The 16,247-nt window shown below is 37.4% G+C and overlaps 1 protein-coding gene across 2 annotated transcripts; it reads right to left on the bottom strand.

Annotated features, from left to right (window-relative positions):
- Positions 1 to 66: 66 nt before the first annotated feature.
- Positions 67 to 16,204, bottom strand: LOC132121577 (von Willebrand factor A domain-containing protein 2-like). Of its 2 annotated transcripts, none has more exons than XM_059531103.1 (14): positions 16,102 to 16,204; positions 12,655 to 12,715; positions 11,115 to 11,189; positions 10,225 to 10,358; positions 9,520 to 9,629; positions 7,578 to 7,772; positions 5,840 to 5,973; positions 5,625 to 5,754; positions 5,101 to 5,156; positions 4,664 to 4,771; positions 2,973 to 3,551; positions 1,811 to 2,362; positions 1,573 to 1,695; positions 67 to 1,138 (listed from the first exon to the last, which is right to left on the bottom strand). In XM_059531103.1, exons 2-14 carry the CDS (start codon positions 12,704 to 12,706, stop codon positions 999 to 1,001), a joined length of 2,388 nt encoding a protein of 795 aa, XP_059387086.1. In that variant the 5' UTR covers positions 12,707 to 12,715; positions 16,102 to 16,204; the 3' UTR covers positions 67 to 998. The 2 variants fall into 2 exon arrangements, with proteins under 2 accessions (XP_059387086.1, XP_059387087.1); XM_059531104.1 differs by lacking the exon at positions 16,102 to 16,204 and adding an exon at positions 14,064 to 14,139.
- Between the last annotated feature and the right edge of the window lie 43 nt (positions 16,205 to 16,247).

Below are 16,247 nucleotides of genomic sequence, written 5' to 3' on the forward strand. Positions count from 1 at the left end.
GCTGGTAACCAAGATGTAAATATATATTTTCTATCCTTTCAATGTTTTTGATTTGTTACTGTACGCTAGCTGAAACTTGCACTTTTTATTCAAATAAAAGCTTGTACTGACAACAATTCTTATTTATGCGAAGTGAGAACCAGACATCCTGCTTTGAAATGAAAGAAAACTGCATTTTCTCCAATAGGTGGCACCAAAATAACACTAAAATAATATAAAGTACTGTATTTTCCGGACTATAAGTCGCACTTTTTTTCATAGTTTGGCTGGTCCTGTGACTTATAGTCAGGTGCGACTTATTTATCAAAATTAATTTGACATGAACCAAGAGAAATGAACTAAGAGACATGAACCAAGAGAAAACATTACCGTCTACAGCCACGAGAGGGCGCTCTATGCTGCTCAGTGCTCCTGTAGTCTACACTGAAAACAAGGAGCGCCCTCTCGCTGCTGGAGACGGTAATGTTTTCTCTTGGTTCTAAATAAATGCGACTTATAGTGCAGTGCGATTTATATATGTTTTTTTTCTCATCATGGCGTATTTTTGGACTGATGCGACTTATACTCAGGTGTGACTTATAGTCCGAAAAATACGGTATTTGATTTAGACTAAAAGATCTGAAATTTTTTTTTATACAAAAGTAGTTAATACAAAATAAATATGGTCAAAAAGTAAGCCTCTAACATGAGGCTTTCTGTAACAAGGAGTTTTCAATATGACAGATCACAACCAGGTCCAAATCTCAGACAGAATACATGTTCATGAAGGGGTTTCAGTGCTGAATAAACAATACAAACAGCATCAAACCCCTTAAGATCGACCTCAAATAAAATTAAAACCTAATTTAAGTCACTAACAGCATGTAGAGAATTCATGAGATAGATACACATCCCGTTTAAAGTGTTGCCTTGATTGCATGTTCATCAGCATCTTAAGTCGATGTGAATTTATAATGACTTCGCTGAGCTGTGGCTCTGTCTATGTGTGTGTGTTCTCTTTATCTGTGCTGTGTCTTGGACACGTGTCTCCTGCGGTGCTCCCTATAGCGCTGCAGCAGCTCTTTTTTACTGTTGTTCTGACGCCGCTTCAGGCCTGCAAGTTTAGGAAGATCTCCTCTGGATGGCTTCTCTCTGCTTCCTGAAAAACAAGTTCATAAAAATGCATAAATCAAAACACTTAAACATACCCTGCCAACCCCTGGTCCATTCTAAAAACACCAAAATGATGACCCATCCGGCGGGCACAGAAAAACGGACAAATCATAATGAGCACTGACATAAGCAGATGTTTGAAGCTATGTTACATCATGTTCATCAGATGGTTTAAATAATCAGGATTTACACAGCAAACAATACGTTTCTTAATCAGTATCCTACATTTAATCATTTAGCATTTGAATTCGGTTTGTCTGTGGCGCAGCCAACATCTGTCACACTGCAGGATTATTCCACTGAGCTGCGAATAAGCTAAAAGTAAACAAAAAATTTGAAAAACTACAATGAAAACACCTATATTTTGGGCAGCTATACCCACTATTGTCCAAAAGCTAATTAGTAGTAACTGGTACTGACGTGTTTCGCAGTGTGGACCCTTCCAACCATGGCAATCACAGCGGTAGCTGCCTTTCAGCAGCACACAGATGCCATTATTCATACAGGGGTTTGGACTGCACAGGTTAACAGGTTTTTTCACGTCTGTAGAAAAGAGGATCAAGTTCAAGAGAGCAAGTATAAATTGACTATAAATACATCAAAGATGAAAAAATGCTTTCAAAGAGGAATATTTGTACTCGTTGATTCAGCCCATTACCTGAACACACCATCTGTACCAGCACATCCTCAGAGTATTTCAGGTCATCATATGAAGGTACAGAGATCATGTGATCCTCGGAGCCGGCCATGCGGAAGAGGACCTCCTGATGTATGTTCCCAATGCCGATCACAAACACTGACACTCCACTATCCCGGATCTTCTGGGCGGGCACTGCTGCATCTTCTACACCCGTCCCATCAGTCAGTACCACCACGGCCTTGTTGACTCCAGGCCGTGCTCCTTTCCCGACCGTCAGGCTTTGGGAGAGAACATGGAGCAGGGCTGAACCTGTAGAGGCATTCCCACCAAGAAAAGCAGCATCTCCCACTGCCTTCAGCACAGCAGAGCCCGAGTCATGCTTATCCAGGTCAAAGACCGTGACGGGACGCCTCCCATAAACCACCAGTCCCATCTGAGCCACATCTCGATTGATGTCGAACTGTACTGAGTTGCTCCGAACAAAGTCTTGAAGGTGGACGAAATTGTCCTTTCCTACACCACTGGAGGCATCCAATACAAAAACAAGGTCCAAAGCTTGACCCAGACAGCCTAGTAAAGACAAAAAAATTACTTTAGAATAATAGAAAAAAAAAGTTTCAATACTTTAGCTTTTTTTTCTCCCAAGAACTTAAATGTGCACTTGAAAAACATTAATACATTTTTTTAAATGTATTTTCACTCACCAAACCTTTGCGTTTCCCCAATAAACTTTGCATTCACTTGAAAAACATTTGTGGTTCTTCTCAAAACCTTTGCGTTACCCTGAGAAACTTTGCATTCAATCACAAAAGTTTTGTATTCCCACAAAATACTTTCCCACAAAAATTATTTGCATCCCTCTCAAAATGTTTGCTCAAGATTATTAAAAATAATGTTCCCCTGAAAAAAATTGTTCCCTCTCAATACTTTTGACATTTCTCGCAAAACCTTTGTGTTCCCCCAATAAACTTTGGTAAGTCCCATTGATTACTGATTATGAATTAATTATTCAAAAATCATATTCTTTCTAGATTTTTCTTCTTCAAAAAAAACTGTAAGTGTATTGTCAATATCTTTGTATTGGGGTTATTTTTGTCTCTTTTTATTTCAGCAGCATTATGTTTCTGACTTTATTGAGGACTTTCCAGTGGTTAAAATGAAGATTTGTTGACATATCTACCCTGGTTGTCGACACTGCAAATTTTGGTTCTTAGTTCAGGGATCTTTGCACTCAATCTGTCGGGTGACTGGTATTTGATGGTGCGCTGGGGGTTCCCCGTGATGTTGTTTATTTCAGCCCTCATCTCTTCTGGTGCTACACCGATAATGAAGATCTCTCTGTCCCGTGCGTACTTCGCTGGCTCCACCACAGGGTCCACTGACGGCGTTCCTGTGAGCAGCACTACCACTCGCGGCAGGTCATCCTGAATGTCAGCGAACACAGGTGTGCTCTGGAAGCCGTTGCGTGTGATGTAGCGAAGGGCGTTTCCGGCCTTGGCCTGCCCACCCCGATACTCCAAGCCCTCAACAGCCTGGACCAGCTTCGCCGGGTCTCTGTGCTCCCCAATTTTGGCCTCGATCTTCACATCGCTTCCATACTGGGCCAACCCCATCTTCACAGGGGTGTCAGAGCTCAATACAGCCTGCATGAAACGCTTCAGGAAGGACTTGAAGTGCAAGAAGCCCTCCAGAGTAAGTGCAGAGGAGCCCTCGATCAGGAAGAGCACATCCACAGAGCAGTCGAAACTTAGAACAGGAGCTGGAAAAAGAGGATACGGTTAAGAGCCACTCAGACTGACATACATTTGGAATCCTTTCTAAGATCTAATGAACGTGCTTAACATTCCACTTCTGCATTATTTTAGAGTTTAGTTAAGATCATGTGAGACACAACATTGTTAAAGGAGAAGGGAATAGGACTCTATTGTCCTTTATACATTAAAGGGATAGTTCACCCAAACATGAAAATTCTTTTATGAATAATTCACCCAAACCCTTAAGACCTTTGTTTATTTTCAGAACAAAAATTAAGATATTTTTAATTACATATGAGGTCTTACAGGTTTGGAATGACATGAGGGTAAGTAATTAATGAAAGAATTGAGTTTTTTGGGGGTGAACTATCCCTTTAACACATGCAAAAATGCATTTAAGAACAGCATAAACAAACAGAAAGAGCCATCTTTCACTCTCAGGTAAGTGGGGTCATAACCCCTGCCAGTGATGTCATTCATACTGACAGACAGGAGGTTATGCATGTCATCACGTTCTGATTGGCCGGAAGATTCTATGTCTGTGTTACAATGGAACTCAGGAATACTGATGATGGCTTCTATCTCTGAATCTCATTTGGGAAAATACCTCCCCCACCTTGAAAATATGTCTGTGTATGTTTGTGTGGTCAGAACCAAGTCTACAGATATTTTACACAGATTTTATGATAACATTTTTTGGACGATTGTTTTTGGAGACTGCAGTGCCATTAATTAATTAAGGTACTATTATTGCAATATAATTAATTGATTCACTGCACAAGGCAAGACGTTAGCAAGGTTTCTGACTTTGAGGACATTTGGAGAGGAGAACAGAGTGGTATTAGCTCATAACTAGTGTCCATTTCATCTGTAGGACATAAGACGTCTGAGGTATATTTCAGTCAGCCATGACCCGGTCCAAAAGCTGACCCCCACTGTAATGTGAGACCATGAGCTGTTTATGAAACCCCAACCACCCCGCCCATACCCATACCCCCACCCCCACACACACTCCAACCAAACTCACCAAAACAACACACACACATCTGGCAGTGAACGTGAGACTGGAACAGCTCATTAGATTCTTAGGAGTGTGGGAAGAGAAGTATGAACTCACCACAATTGGGGTCACTGCTGTACCCCGCGGGACACTCGCAGTGGTATTTCTCCAGTCCCTCAGATAAACACGTCCCCCCGTTCTGACAGGGCTGAGAATCACAGGGTTCTGAACAGAGAATGTTAGTCACATTTGGTCACACTTTATTTTAAGGTCTAATTCTTGCTATTAACAAACCATTAACTAAGACTTTTGCCTCAATAATCTCCTAATTTGCTACTTCTTAATAATAAGCAAGGTAGTTGTTAAATTTAGGTATTGGGCAGGATTAGGGATATAGAATATGGTCATGCAGAATAGATGCTTTATAAGTGTTAATAAACAGCTAATATGTTAATAATAGGTATGCTAATAAGCAATTAGTTAATAGTGAGAATTGGTCTCTATACTAAACTATTACCTAAAATTCTAATGATTATGTGATTGTTAGCCCTTACCTGGACATATAGTCCTGTGACAGACAACAGGGTGTTGCCTGTAAACTTTGTTATACCTGTAAAATCATGCGAAAACCAATTTCAGTCCACAAATTTCTGTTAATGAACTTAGTTTTACCTCAGGCCATGAAACTTCACAATTAAAAATAATAGTAAAAATTAGCAACAATTTATTATAATTTTTTTTATTATTGACTTATTTTTGTCAAATGTTTGTAAAAAAAAAAAAAAAAAAATTAAAACCAGTTTCACACCATATGTTTCTGTAAATATTCTCCTTTAAGATTCACCTCGGGCCATGAAACTTAAATATGAGCCTGGGACACTTCAAAAGAACAAAACCACACAATGTGATACAATAAACAAATAAGCTCAGACCTGAGGCACCTCTGTGACTTATGATCCATGCGGGTGTGTAACAGAGTCAATCCACATTAAGGTCATTTTAACATAGTATAGTTACACTTCAATTAGGCCAAAAGCATCTCAAGATCATTGTGTTTTGCTCCATCCATGTCATTTACCTGTATTGAGGGCAGAGGGATGTGTACGGGGAGTATCCCTTGGACCCCTTCCAGCACATGAAGTTTCCCTGAAGCTCTTTGACCATCTCCAGGGTTTTCTGAACACACGGGTAAGACTCCACTTTACACCCTGCAGATGTCACAGTGCAGGAAACGTGACTCGCTGTTCATAAACCCAGATGGTGCTGCTGATTGAGACACAGGTGAGTTTTTACCTGTAGGAATGGCAGTACAGATGGATGAGGTGGTGAGGGTAGTGAATAACCCGTTTACAGCGTCACTGAAGTGCTCCGCGAAGAATATGTGAGAGTCTGAGGGGCTGCTCGCTAATTTACGGAGCTCTTCCCATCTTAAGAGAGAAAGACAAGGCGTGATTTGACAGCTAATATGTATTGTGAAAAGCACTACTCATAAAATACATTTACTACTATAGTTTGGGGTTGGTAAGATTTGAAACATTTTTTAACATTTAAAACCTGTGATGACAAAGCTGAATTTCAGCAGCCATTACTGTATCCCATGATCCTTAAGATATTATGTAAATGTACTAATTTACTGCTCAAACGTTTCTTCTTATTATCATTGTTGAAAACAGGTGTACTGCTTAAGACTGCAAACTTTTGAACACTTGTGTAGGTCACAGCCAATTCCAGATTTATATACAGAACATATGGTGTGGTAAAATGTGGCCGATAAATTTTGAGATGCAAGAGCATATGGTGCTTCAAGAACTCATCTATTCATCTAAACATCACAGTAATTCACCAAAACACACCACTGACTGATTCCCAGCTGTTAGACACGGCCATTAAGGTGTCTATCCACTAAGATTCCCTCTTTCTCCTGCACCTGTTGGGAAGCTGCCATAAAGCCTCAAAGTAAAGAGAGAACACAGGAATCTGCAGCCTAACCAACAGCAACAACACACATCCATACAATAACACACCTGTCAGTGCACCACTACTGTGTCTAGAGCTGTCAGCCAATCAATTCACTGACTAATAGAGCTGAAAACATTTACAATATGACAGCACCTGTCCCTGCAAAATGCTTCAGAACAATCACTAACAAAAAAAAGTACAGATTGCAGAATTACTCTCAGTACCATGGTATATACTTAAAGTACCACAGTATTACTATCTGATAACATCATGGTTACTGACGATGTGTATTAACAAGTGCAAAAGGAAATACTTCACAACACACACACACACACACACACAGAGTTGTGGTCAGAATTATTGCCTAGGGGTGCTAATAATTTTCACATGATTTCTCCCCCACTTTTAATTGTTTTATGCCAATGACTGTTTAGATTTTTTGATAACACTTTACAATAAGGTTCCATTAATTAATGTAGTTAATGTATTACTAACATGTTTACTAATGAACCTTATTGTAAAGTGTTAACGATTTTTCTTTATTGTAGACAAATAAAGAAAACCCTCTGGTGAATTTATTTTTACATTTCTTCCATAAAAAATTGGCACTTTTTTTTAAACTCAAGATTTTTAATTTAGAGTCTCATTGCAGTAATTCACAGTTTTGTTGTGTATTGTTGTTGTCTTTGTTCAGCATAAAATCGAAGTAGTACAACAGATAACAGACTTTTTGACTACAATTGACTACAGTTAGTACAATTAATAAATTGAAAATAATATACATAATTATATATTACATTTCAATATTTTTTACATTACAGAAATTGAAATGAGATACTCTAGGGCAGTTTTTTTTACTAAAGTAGTGAATATGTGGTGTGAAAATGTCATGAAAATGCCACATAAAAATATCTTATAGCCTTCATTTTACTTTAAGCAAAATATAACTTCTCGTTTCACTAGAAAATATTTTGTGGTCCTGTGATGTTCTTGACAGGTTTTGTGAAGCAGGTTATTAGAGCTGTGAGGGTTTTATTCCATTATTGACGTGAAAGTAAATGTTATGTGTTACCTAGGGTAATGGATCCCCACGGCAAACAGAGTCACTCCAGACACCTTGAGCTCCGAGGCAGCCAGATGCACTGCCCCCTGGGACTTTCCGTCAGATAAGAGGATGACGATGCGTGGCACTGTGGAATTGCGTCCGCCGGAAAACCCCTTCCTCAAAACAAACTTCAGAGCCAGACCTGTCTGTGTGCTTCCACCTCTGAGAGAGAGAGAGAAAAAACAGACTTACGGTACCTTAAACATATCGCATTTTTAAGACAAAACGGAGAGTCTGGAATATCAAAATAAACTACTGCCGCACACATCACTGTGAAATGATATTCCAGTCTTTATTACTGAGCTTTATTGTTTGTCACACCTCCACTAGAACAGCAAATCAGATACCTACAGCAGCACAGCCAACACTGTACAATGAAGAGAAGAGTCTGAATGTTTTTTGACTGCTTCTGCTCCGATCTCTTATTAATTTAACTACAGTGGGTTCTCTGAAGTCTTAGGATAACACAGGAGGCTTTAGTTCCCTTCACTTCACTCTGTCCTTCATGCACCCCTCATGATGAAACCTAAACCAGTAACAGCACTCTCAGATTCAGACTGACTGCAGCTCTATCTTTGGGTTGATTTAAACTCGGCTTGATTTCTTTCCAGTGTTAATGCAACAACAATCACAATGTGAGAATGATTATCTCACTTGTGTTTTTCTGAATGGGGGTCTAAAAATCTAGAGCAACACCCTGAAAATGTAGGTTTCGAAATCTAATTTAAAGCCAGTAATAAAGGATTTTAGGAGTTATGGAAAAGGTAAATCAAAGCAAAATTATGTAAAATGAAATAATAGTTAAGATTCTGCACTATTTCAAGGTCACCAATTAAACAAGCTAATTTGTAACACGGACCATGTGAAGTCCTTCATACAGAAGATCAGAAATTGTTGTAAACACTTAAACTGATAATATTATCTTGTAATGAAAGCATCTGTAGTAGACAGAAGATACAAATGCAAAATACATTTTTTCCCTAAATATATTATATACAGATTAAAATAAAAAAACGGAACACTCATGAAACTCTTTTTCTATAGTATTTACAACCATAATAAAATTTATTAATTCATTGATTTTCGTTAAATATTTAGATATTTTAAATATAGTATTTATACATGCACACAAAGATGATTTTCAATATTTTAATTGTAATTATTATTACTCACCTTTTGTGTTGTTGTCTTTTAAATCAACATAAAAGGCAGTAAAACTATATATATATATATATATATATATATATATATATATATATATATATATATATTACAAATTATATCACTTAATGTAATAATTCTATATTATTTTATCTTTTTTCAAATTACAAAAATGAGACCTACATAATATCAAATGAATAATAATGACAATAATAAAAATAATAATTGAATCTATTTATTTATCTACAGTAAGTGTATGAATGCATGCATGTACACAATACAGTTTCATGAGTGACTAGTGAATAAAAGATACAATTTTCAATGTCATATATTGACAACACTCCTTTATCCTGTGCCAAAATACATGATCTCCTATATCCTACAGAGATACTGACTGAGTCCCAGCTGAGATGCAGACATGTGCACAGCTGGGCTTCTCTCCATCATTTTCTCTCACATTTATTCAGCTAGACAGACAATTGGTGAGATTTTCATAGAGTGGGAATCTGAAACAGTAATTTCACAGCCTGTTGAGGGAGATGCGGTATGTCTTGACTGGGTGATGAGGTTCAGGCCAGCTGTGTGCTCAGAGTGTAATTCACACTCATGTTGAGAGTGTAATGTAAGCACGAATCCCTCAGCTCTGTGTTGGCAAAGTCTCCACGACATCCAATGGAGTGAGGTATTTCTCATCCTCCACAGGAAGTGCTAAGGCCTGATAGACACACAGTAACAGTAATCTCTGTACCTATACTGGATCTTCTTCATCTTTTTCTTCAGCTCCTCTTTGCTCTTGTAGGAATCTAGACTGATTTCCAGTTTGGGCGTGGAACCAAATAGAATAACACCAACTCTCACCTGCCCAAAACAGAGAATGCAGTTTAAACACCACAAACAGGAAGCAAAGTTTTTATTTGACATCATGATACCAGGAGTTCAAAAACTGCCTTTCCAAAAATAAAGTCTACAGTATTGCAGACGTATACTTCAAAATTGTATTTGTTACTTGTGATTGCTTTAAGAATTTCTTATTGAAAATTGTTTCTACACCAAATTTTTCAGGTTATTTACCCTCATGTTGTTCCAATCTTTTGTAGTAAACAATGGCTGTCATATAAAAAAAAAGAAAATAATAATAATTTGATTACTGTGTACTGTATATTCCTAGCTATATATGAAAATAAACACCAACAAACTGTGATTATTCACAATTATTAATAATAATACACATTTGATTATTGCATATGCAATAATGAATGTTGTTTTTTTGTTAACAAACCATTTAAAAAAAAAGTATACTTGCATTAACACACTATTTTAAAAAGTACACACAAAACTTTCATATAGGTCATTTTTTTCTGTTTCCACTACAGAATCACTATAGAGAGGAGATTGTGATAACATGAAGGTGAGCAAATAAATAATCCTTTATTCTGATTGTTTGTAATCTGACCTTCTCTGTGCTGACATCGAGAGCTTCACACAGCTTCAACACATAATGACGGGACCATTCAAATCCTCCTTTCCCAACGCTGTAAGAGCTATCCATCACAAAGAGAATATCCATTGCTGTGGAGCACTGCATCCCTGATCACACACAGGAGAAAACACAAAGCTTACTCTATACTGAATTTTCACTAATGTGTAATATTAGTCTATGAAAGTCCAGACTGATTAATCCAGCGGCATATGAAGCAACACAATGGTGGTGCAAAACAACATGTTCACACACACACACTAGCCTGTATTTGACACACTTAAGCAGCTCAAAGGTCACCTGTGGCATGTTCTAGCAGGGATATATATATACTCACAAACACATTACAGCAAGTTTGTGCTAGCCAACCGTCTTAATTATAATGCATGTAGCTGTCAATTAAAGCCTGCCGGCTGTCATATAGAAGTCGATTAGACAGATAGCATGCCCTGTCTGTAACAGCACTTGCACACTTTTAGCTATGCAAATGAAGACACAACATAGACTTCTATTGTTTTTATCTAAAGCTAAATGTAATTTCTAGATAACATAATTTAGGTAATGTCTGTAGGCAATTGTGCACCCTAAATTATAGGCAAGTAAATACACAAAGTCTCACAGGTTTTCTGTGGCTGTGTGGAGTCATTTCTTCAGATATTCAACATGAAACTAAGCCCTCTCTTTACTTGTAAACACAGGTTAAACTCAGTACTATAGATTAGTGGCTCTTCATACAGACATGAATTTTTCTATTCAATAAATATTTTCAACGCTGTTCAACTACACTACAGAGCTGCTTTGTAAATGTTTGAGGATTTATCACCTGATTTTCTGAGAAAAAAGAAAAGAAAAAAGTCAGCACTCACTTTCTCCAGCAGCGTTTATCTTCATAATGGTTTCAAGATCCGTTTGCATTTCCTGCACCGAGGAAATGGACCAAACTATAAAGAAAGAGATACTGTCATTAGTAGAGTTAGTAGATAGTAGACTTACCAAACAATCTTCAAGAGATTCTTTTGTAATATATGAATATAATGTCATACTTTTTTTTTTCTTTTTTTTTATAGTTTTTAAAAGTTTCAAAGTTTATAAAGCCGCCAAGAACGGGTTTTCACAGAAATAAATTAGACTCAAAAAGCTTGCAACCTAATTTAAGGATCATTAAGGTTATTTTAAAACAATTAAGCACAATCCCTAATCCTTGTACTGTAAATGTATTGTAAAAAGAAAAAAAAACTCATTTTCAATGCTTTTACAAAAAAATATATGATACATTACTAAAGTATTTATGCACCTTAATTATATATCTTGTACTGCCACATTTACGGTTATTATGCTTGATTTTTTTGAATATCTTTTTTTAAGTAAACCGTAATAGCTTTGAAAAGCTTAGAAAGCATATTAAGAGAATCACACAATTAATACATAAATAAAAAATAATTCATTTCAATGATGAAAATGTGCTGAATTGTCATGAAAATAATGCAAATACAATACAACACAAAAGATCTGAATGTCCCCAAAAACATTTTCAGGTGAAATGTGACCTGGACATGTTTTTGGTGTTACGGAACCGTTTACTCCCTCAGGCACTGTCAAAGTCAACAACAGCTTACACAAATGAGTCATTTGAGCATGATTTCTAGACGCTTGTGCTGACCTCTGGCCATAAGACACAGCGCCACATGAAACTCACTAAACACCCTTCAGAGGGGACTAATTCAGGACGATTTCCATTCCAGCAACGGCTGTCCTGGCCTGTGCTTGCTGCTCGAGTGAGCAGGGTCCAGAGCAACATGCTCTCTCATGCATAGAAACACTGATCGAGAGACAGGGCCCATGTGAACAGCCCAGGGCAGAGACGAGAGTGAAGGTCCTGTGTAACGCTCCCGCGGACTGGAGTGTGCTTGGGAATCACATACTTTAATCATGTGCTATTGTCTCCTAACTCTCATGCCATCATGAGGAGAGCCACTTTCAGAGCCTTGCCATGGTAACAGGCTTTGGCCTAAGAAACCTGTAGGACCTCACGGGTTGGAGGTGAGCAGCTGGGGGTGTCAGGGCAAAATTATGAGGCCACAAAATGTTAATGGGTTAATTCCACTGACGGTGGAGGTGAATACAGATCTGGATCATTCTGAATCACTGCTGAAAGCAAATATTTTTTATATTAGGCCAGTGAACATATTATTAAAATATATATTAAGATGACAACCATATTTTATTTTAACAATACATAGATACATTTAATATTTTTGATGGATTCTTTGATATAAACTTCTTTGTTTGTGTAAATCACCCTTATGTGTTGTGAACCATGAAACTTTATGGTTTTGTTATAAAACAAAATAAAATTTAGATGAAATGAAATACGATAACAGCAAGTGCGCAGTCACTTCCTCTTACCTTGACCAAACAGGAACATGAGAAGGAGATGCAGCCGGCTACTAGAGGACATTTTTAAGCCCTGAAATGTGAACAAAACAAGAATAAATTCAAACTTAGGAAAGAGTTTTGCAGGAAGTCTTTGAATAGGCCAACTACTGAGCAAGTGTGCCAAAAAAAAACTTGAGAATACTAAAAAAGAGAAAAGACTATCAGGAAAAACAAATTTGGGAGAGAAAGATTTCTTGGAATTACACTCATGTGTTGGTGGGCTTGAAGTTGGTGAGGCAATTTTTACTGACCCTCAGAGGCACTGGTCGGATAAGCAAGGAACATGGGATGAGAAAGAGCCAGTCTGAGGGATATTTCAACCAACTAATGGTTGAGGGACTCACTCAGGTACCATGGGTTTATAAAGTCTGCTCCCTTATACTTAATACAATGATTAACAACTACAACTCAAGGGACTCGTGACAAAATCTTGTTGGGAGGCTGCCTGAGCACTGAGCCTAATGAGTAGGCATTACAGGGCCCCAAACATTGTTCCTGTAGCTGTCCCCCTGGTAGCGGGAAAGCTCAGGTCTAAGCCAGTCAAACTGTCATCACATCAGACTAATCATTTACCCGTCTGTGTTTTGAGAAAAGTGGAGGAGAGCCCAGTGATGTGTGGAGAAAACTGCATGATACTCTTCATCTCAGATTAAGTCTCCCTGCAGCCACAAAATCCTTTAAGAGCCACACTTTATTAAATTAAACATGTTGACGAATGCCAACTGGCGGCACCAGACAGAAGAATTGTTCATCGCTATATGGGTCACTGGATTCAATGTTAACGTCTACTTGTTCTACTCTGCAATTCAAGTCAAACCAACAACCATCCAAAACCAACACTTAAAATAAAAGAACTGGCTCATGCTCAGACTATCAGAATTATCTACTTATTTCCAATGAATTATTATTACTACATTAACCACATGACATGTTCAAAAGCTTGAGGACAGTAAAAAAAATTTGAAAGAAGGATGCAAGAATGCATTAAATTGATCAAAATGACAGTAAAGACATTTCTAAAGTTACAAAAAACTTCTATTTCAAATAAATGCACAACTGTTTTAAACATTGGTAGTATGAAGAAATGTTTCTTCAGCAGCAATTCAGCATATCAGAATGATTTCTGAAAGATCGTGTTACACTAAAGCTTTACCATAAATCACATTTTAAAATATAATAAAATGGAAAAGTTTTTTGAAACAAATAATGCAGCCTTGGTGAGCATAATAGGGTTCTTTCAAAAACATTTTTAAAAATCATATCAAGCTCCAGCCTTCTGTTGAGTACAAGTTTTATAGAAAATCATAGGTATAATAGACACATCCATAATGCAACTTAATGACACCAACTTGCATCATGGCTACTTCCAGTTTACAAACCTTCCTGAATGTAGTCTTTGTAGTTGATAAAAGCAGATAAACAGTAGAAGTCTATTCATGCTAATGTGCATTCAGTGGAATCTTTTCTTCAAATGTGTTTGAAAGACATTTAAAGAGCACAAGTGAAATGTGTGTGTTATGTCTGCACTGTTGTATCCGATTGGTCAGGTTACAGGTGTCAAGAGTAGTTTTAAGGCAGAGTGGTTATCAGTTTTGGAAGGAAATGGAGTGAGTATTGAGGCAATTCTGACCCGTGCACTCACTCTTTGATCATCTAACTCATGGTTGGACTTCTAAAGATAACCCACCAAGAGAGGAAACGTTAGGAATGCCACCTGACATTCTTTAAGATAGAATCTGTTCTGTAAAGAATCAAATCCAGCAAACTGAGAGCGGAAGTTTTGGACAATTCAGCCACACAGGCTTAGAAAGTTGGACTACAGTAATCAAAGGGAATCTGATAAAATCTCAGCCTGAGAGGGTGCATTTCCTGCTTGTGAATTAATACACAGCAGGAAGCAGTTGTTCGGGTGAAATTTAAGGGACTTCATGAGACTGACAGTCACGTGGACTCTTAGAGCACCTCAAAAACCTGCCATATGATAACCTTGACTAACAACCGTCTCAGTCTGTGTAACAAGTAGAGCCATCTAGGGCCAGAGCGGCACAGTAAAAGCTCTGGCTTTGCTCTCCTAATTCATACATTCCTCACTGGTCTAAGCTTAAGCGTTGAATTTAATCATTTCCTACTTTATCTATGAACAACTCCTCACCCAAGATGCCTTAATTGAGAGATTTTCAATATTTTGGATGCTACAGACCCTCAAATAGAACCATCTTTGTGTGAGGAATCTCAATCATAAAATCTAGTTATATATTTTTTTCTTGGATTTTTAAAATATATATTTTCTTATAAATTTCTATTAATTTAAATTGGATCAACTTTAATATTTTTTTCTCTTAATCATTCCACAATCTCCATGAAGGCCCATGAGCACCCCAGTTTGAAAGAAAACCCCTACCTCAACTAATAACTAAATAGACTTGTTTATTAGGCCACAATAAAGTCAAATCTTTATAAAAAAGAAAAAGAAAAAAAATCATTCTACAGTTTCATGCATAGCAACCCACAGTGTCAACAACCTTTGTCAATATAAATGCACTGAAATCCATAAAAAAAAAAAATACATTGAGCTGCAGGCTTCATGAGCTTTCATACTGTTGCATGTTATTTTTAAAAACGCTAAATATATTTATTTGGCACTGCAGAGCTTAAAAGGCAACGCTTGTTAATGGACAAGACACAGGTGTATGCAGCTGCTTGATCCCTATGCAGGGAGCAAATGACCTGAGCAACACTAGAGCAGACACTTTATAACCACATGAGGGACAGTAAATGAGAAGAGACGCTGAGGATGAAAGGACACAGCATTTAGGTGCCTCCCCCTGAGCTCACTTATTACAAGCAATTTGTGACAATCCAGTTGTATAGATTGTCACGCATCAAACATTATGGAGAAAACATCATTTTAATCTAGTCATATACATCATTGGTATGTTATGAGAAACTGTTTTAATGCATTTGCTGCTAGAAGCATCATTAGCATGAACTAACAAAGGGAACGACCTGACTATTAAGCATAATTTAGAAACAATGTGCATATTATTTACTTTCATGCATTTTTTTTTTTTCAAGGTTTATAAGCAACAAGCCTAAATATTTTTCTAGAAGTTTTTGATTTAAGCAACAAGGTCGATTTAATGCAGAAAACGTGAATCAAACATTTGTCGTTACATTAATCTTCTAATGCGTGAACTGAAATGACGCAGTTAAATTTTAATGCTGAAACAACAGTAATAATGCGCAAGACGGGGGAAAAAAATAACTTTTGTAAAGTATTAAATGTCCAGCACCACTGCACCGAAGGGTTTTGCGTTTAAGGTTTCGGAATAACAACAGACCAAATAAATGTTTTAACATTTATATTTAATGTTAAACACTTTAAAAACGTTAATATCTCAGGAGTAAATATCTCACCTCTCAGTGACACGACCGTCCTGCCCACGTCGCGGGAACTGAAGTGTTCCAGTCTCTCCTCAGCGGGGAACATGAGAGTACTCTGCTCTACTTCCGTACTGACTTCATCCTCAGGTCAACTCATACTAGACTCAAATTCGTCTTGC

Source organism: Carassius carassius, chromosome 39 (assembly GCF_963082965.1).
Source record: "Carassius carassius chromosome 39, fCarCar2.1, whole genome shotgun sequence".
In the NCBI taxonomy this organism is placed as follows: domain Eukaryota; kingdom Metazoa; phylum Chordata; class Actinopteri; order Cypriniformes; family Cyprinidae; genus Carassius; species Carassius carassius.

Coding starts and splice junctions, on each gene's coding strand:
- LOC132121577 (XM_059531103.1), bottom strand. CDS start 12,706: ATGTCCTCTAGTAGCCGGCTGCATCTCCTTCTCATGTTCCTGTTTGGT. Junction 5,755..5,839: donor CTGTACTGCCATTCCTACAG/GTAAAAACTCAC, acceptor TGACATCTGCAG/GGTGTAAAGTGGAGTCTTAC. Junction 1,139..1,572: donor GGGTCCACACTGCGAAACAC/GTCAGTACCAGT, acceptor CTTGTTTTTCAG/GAAGCAGAGAGAAGCCATCC.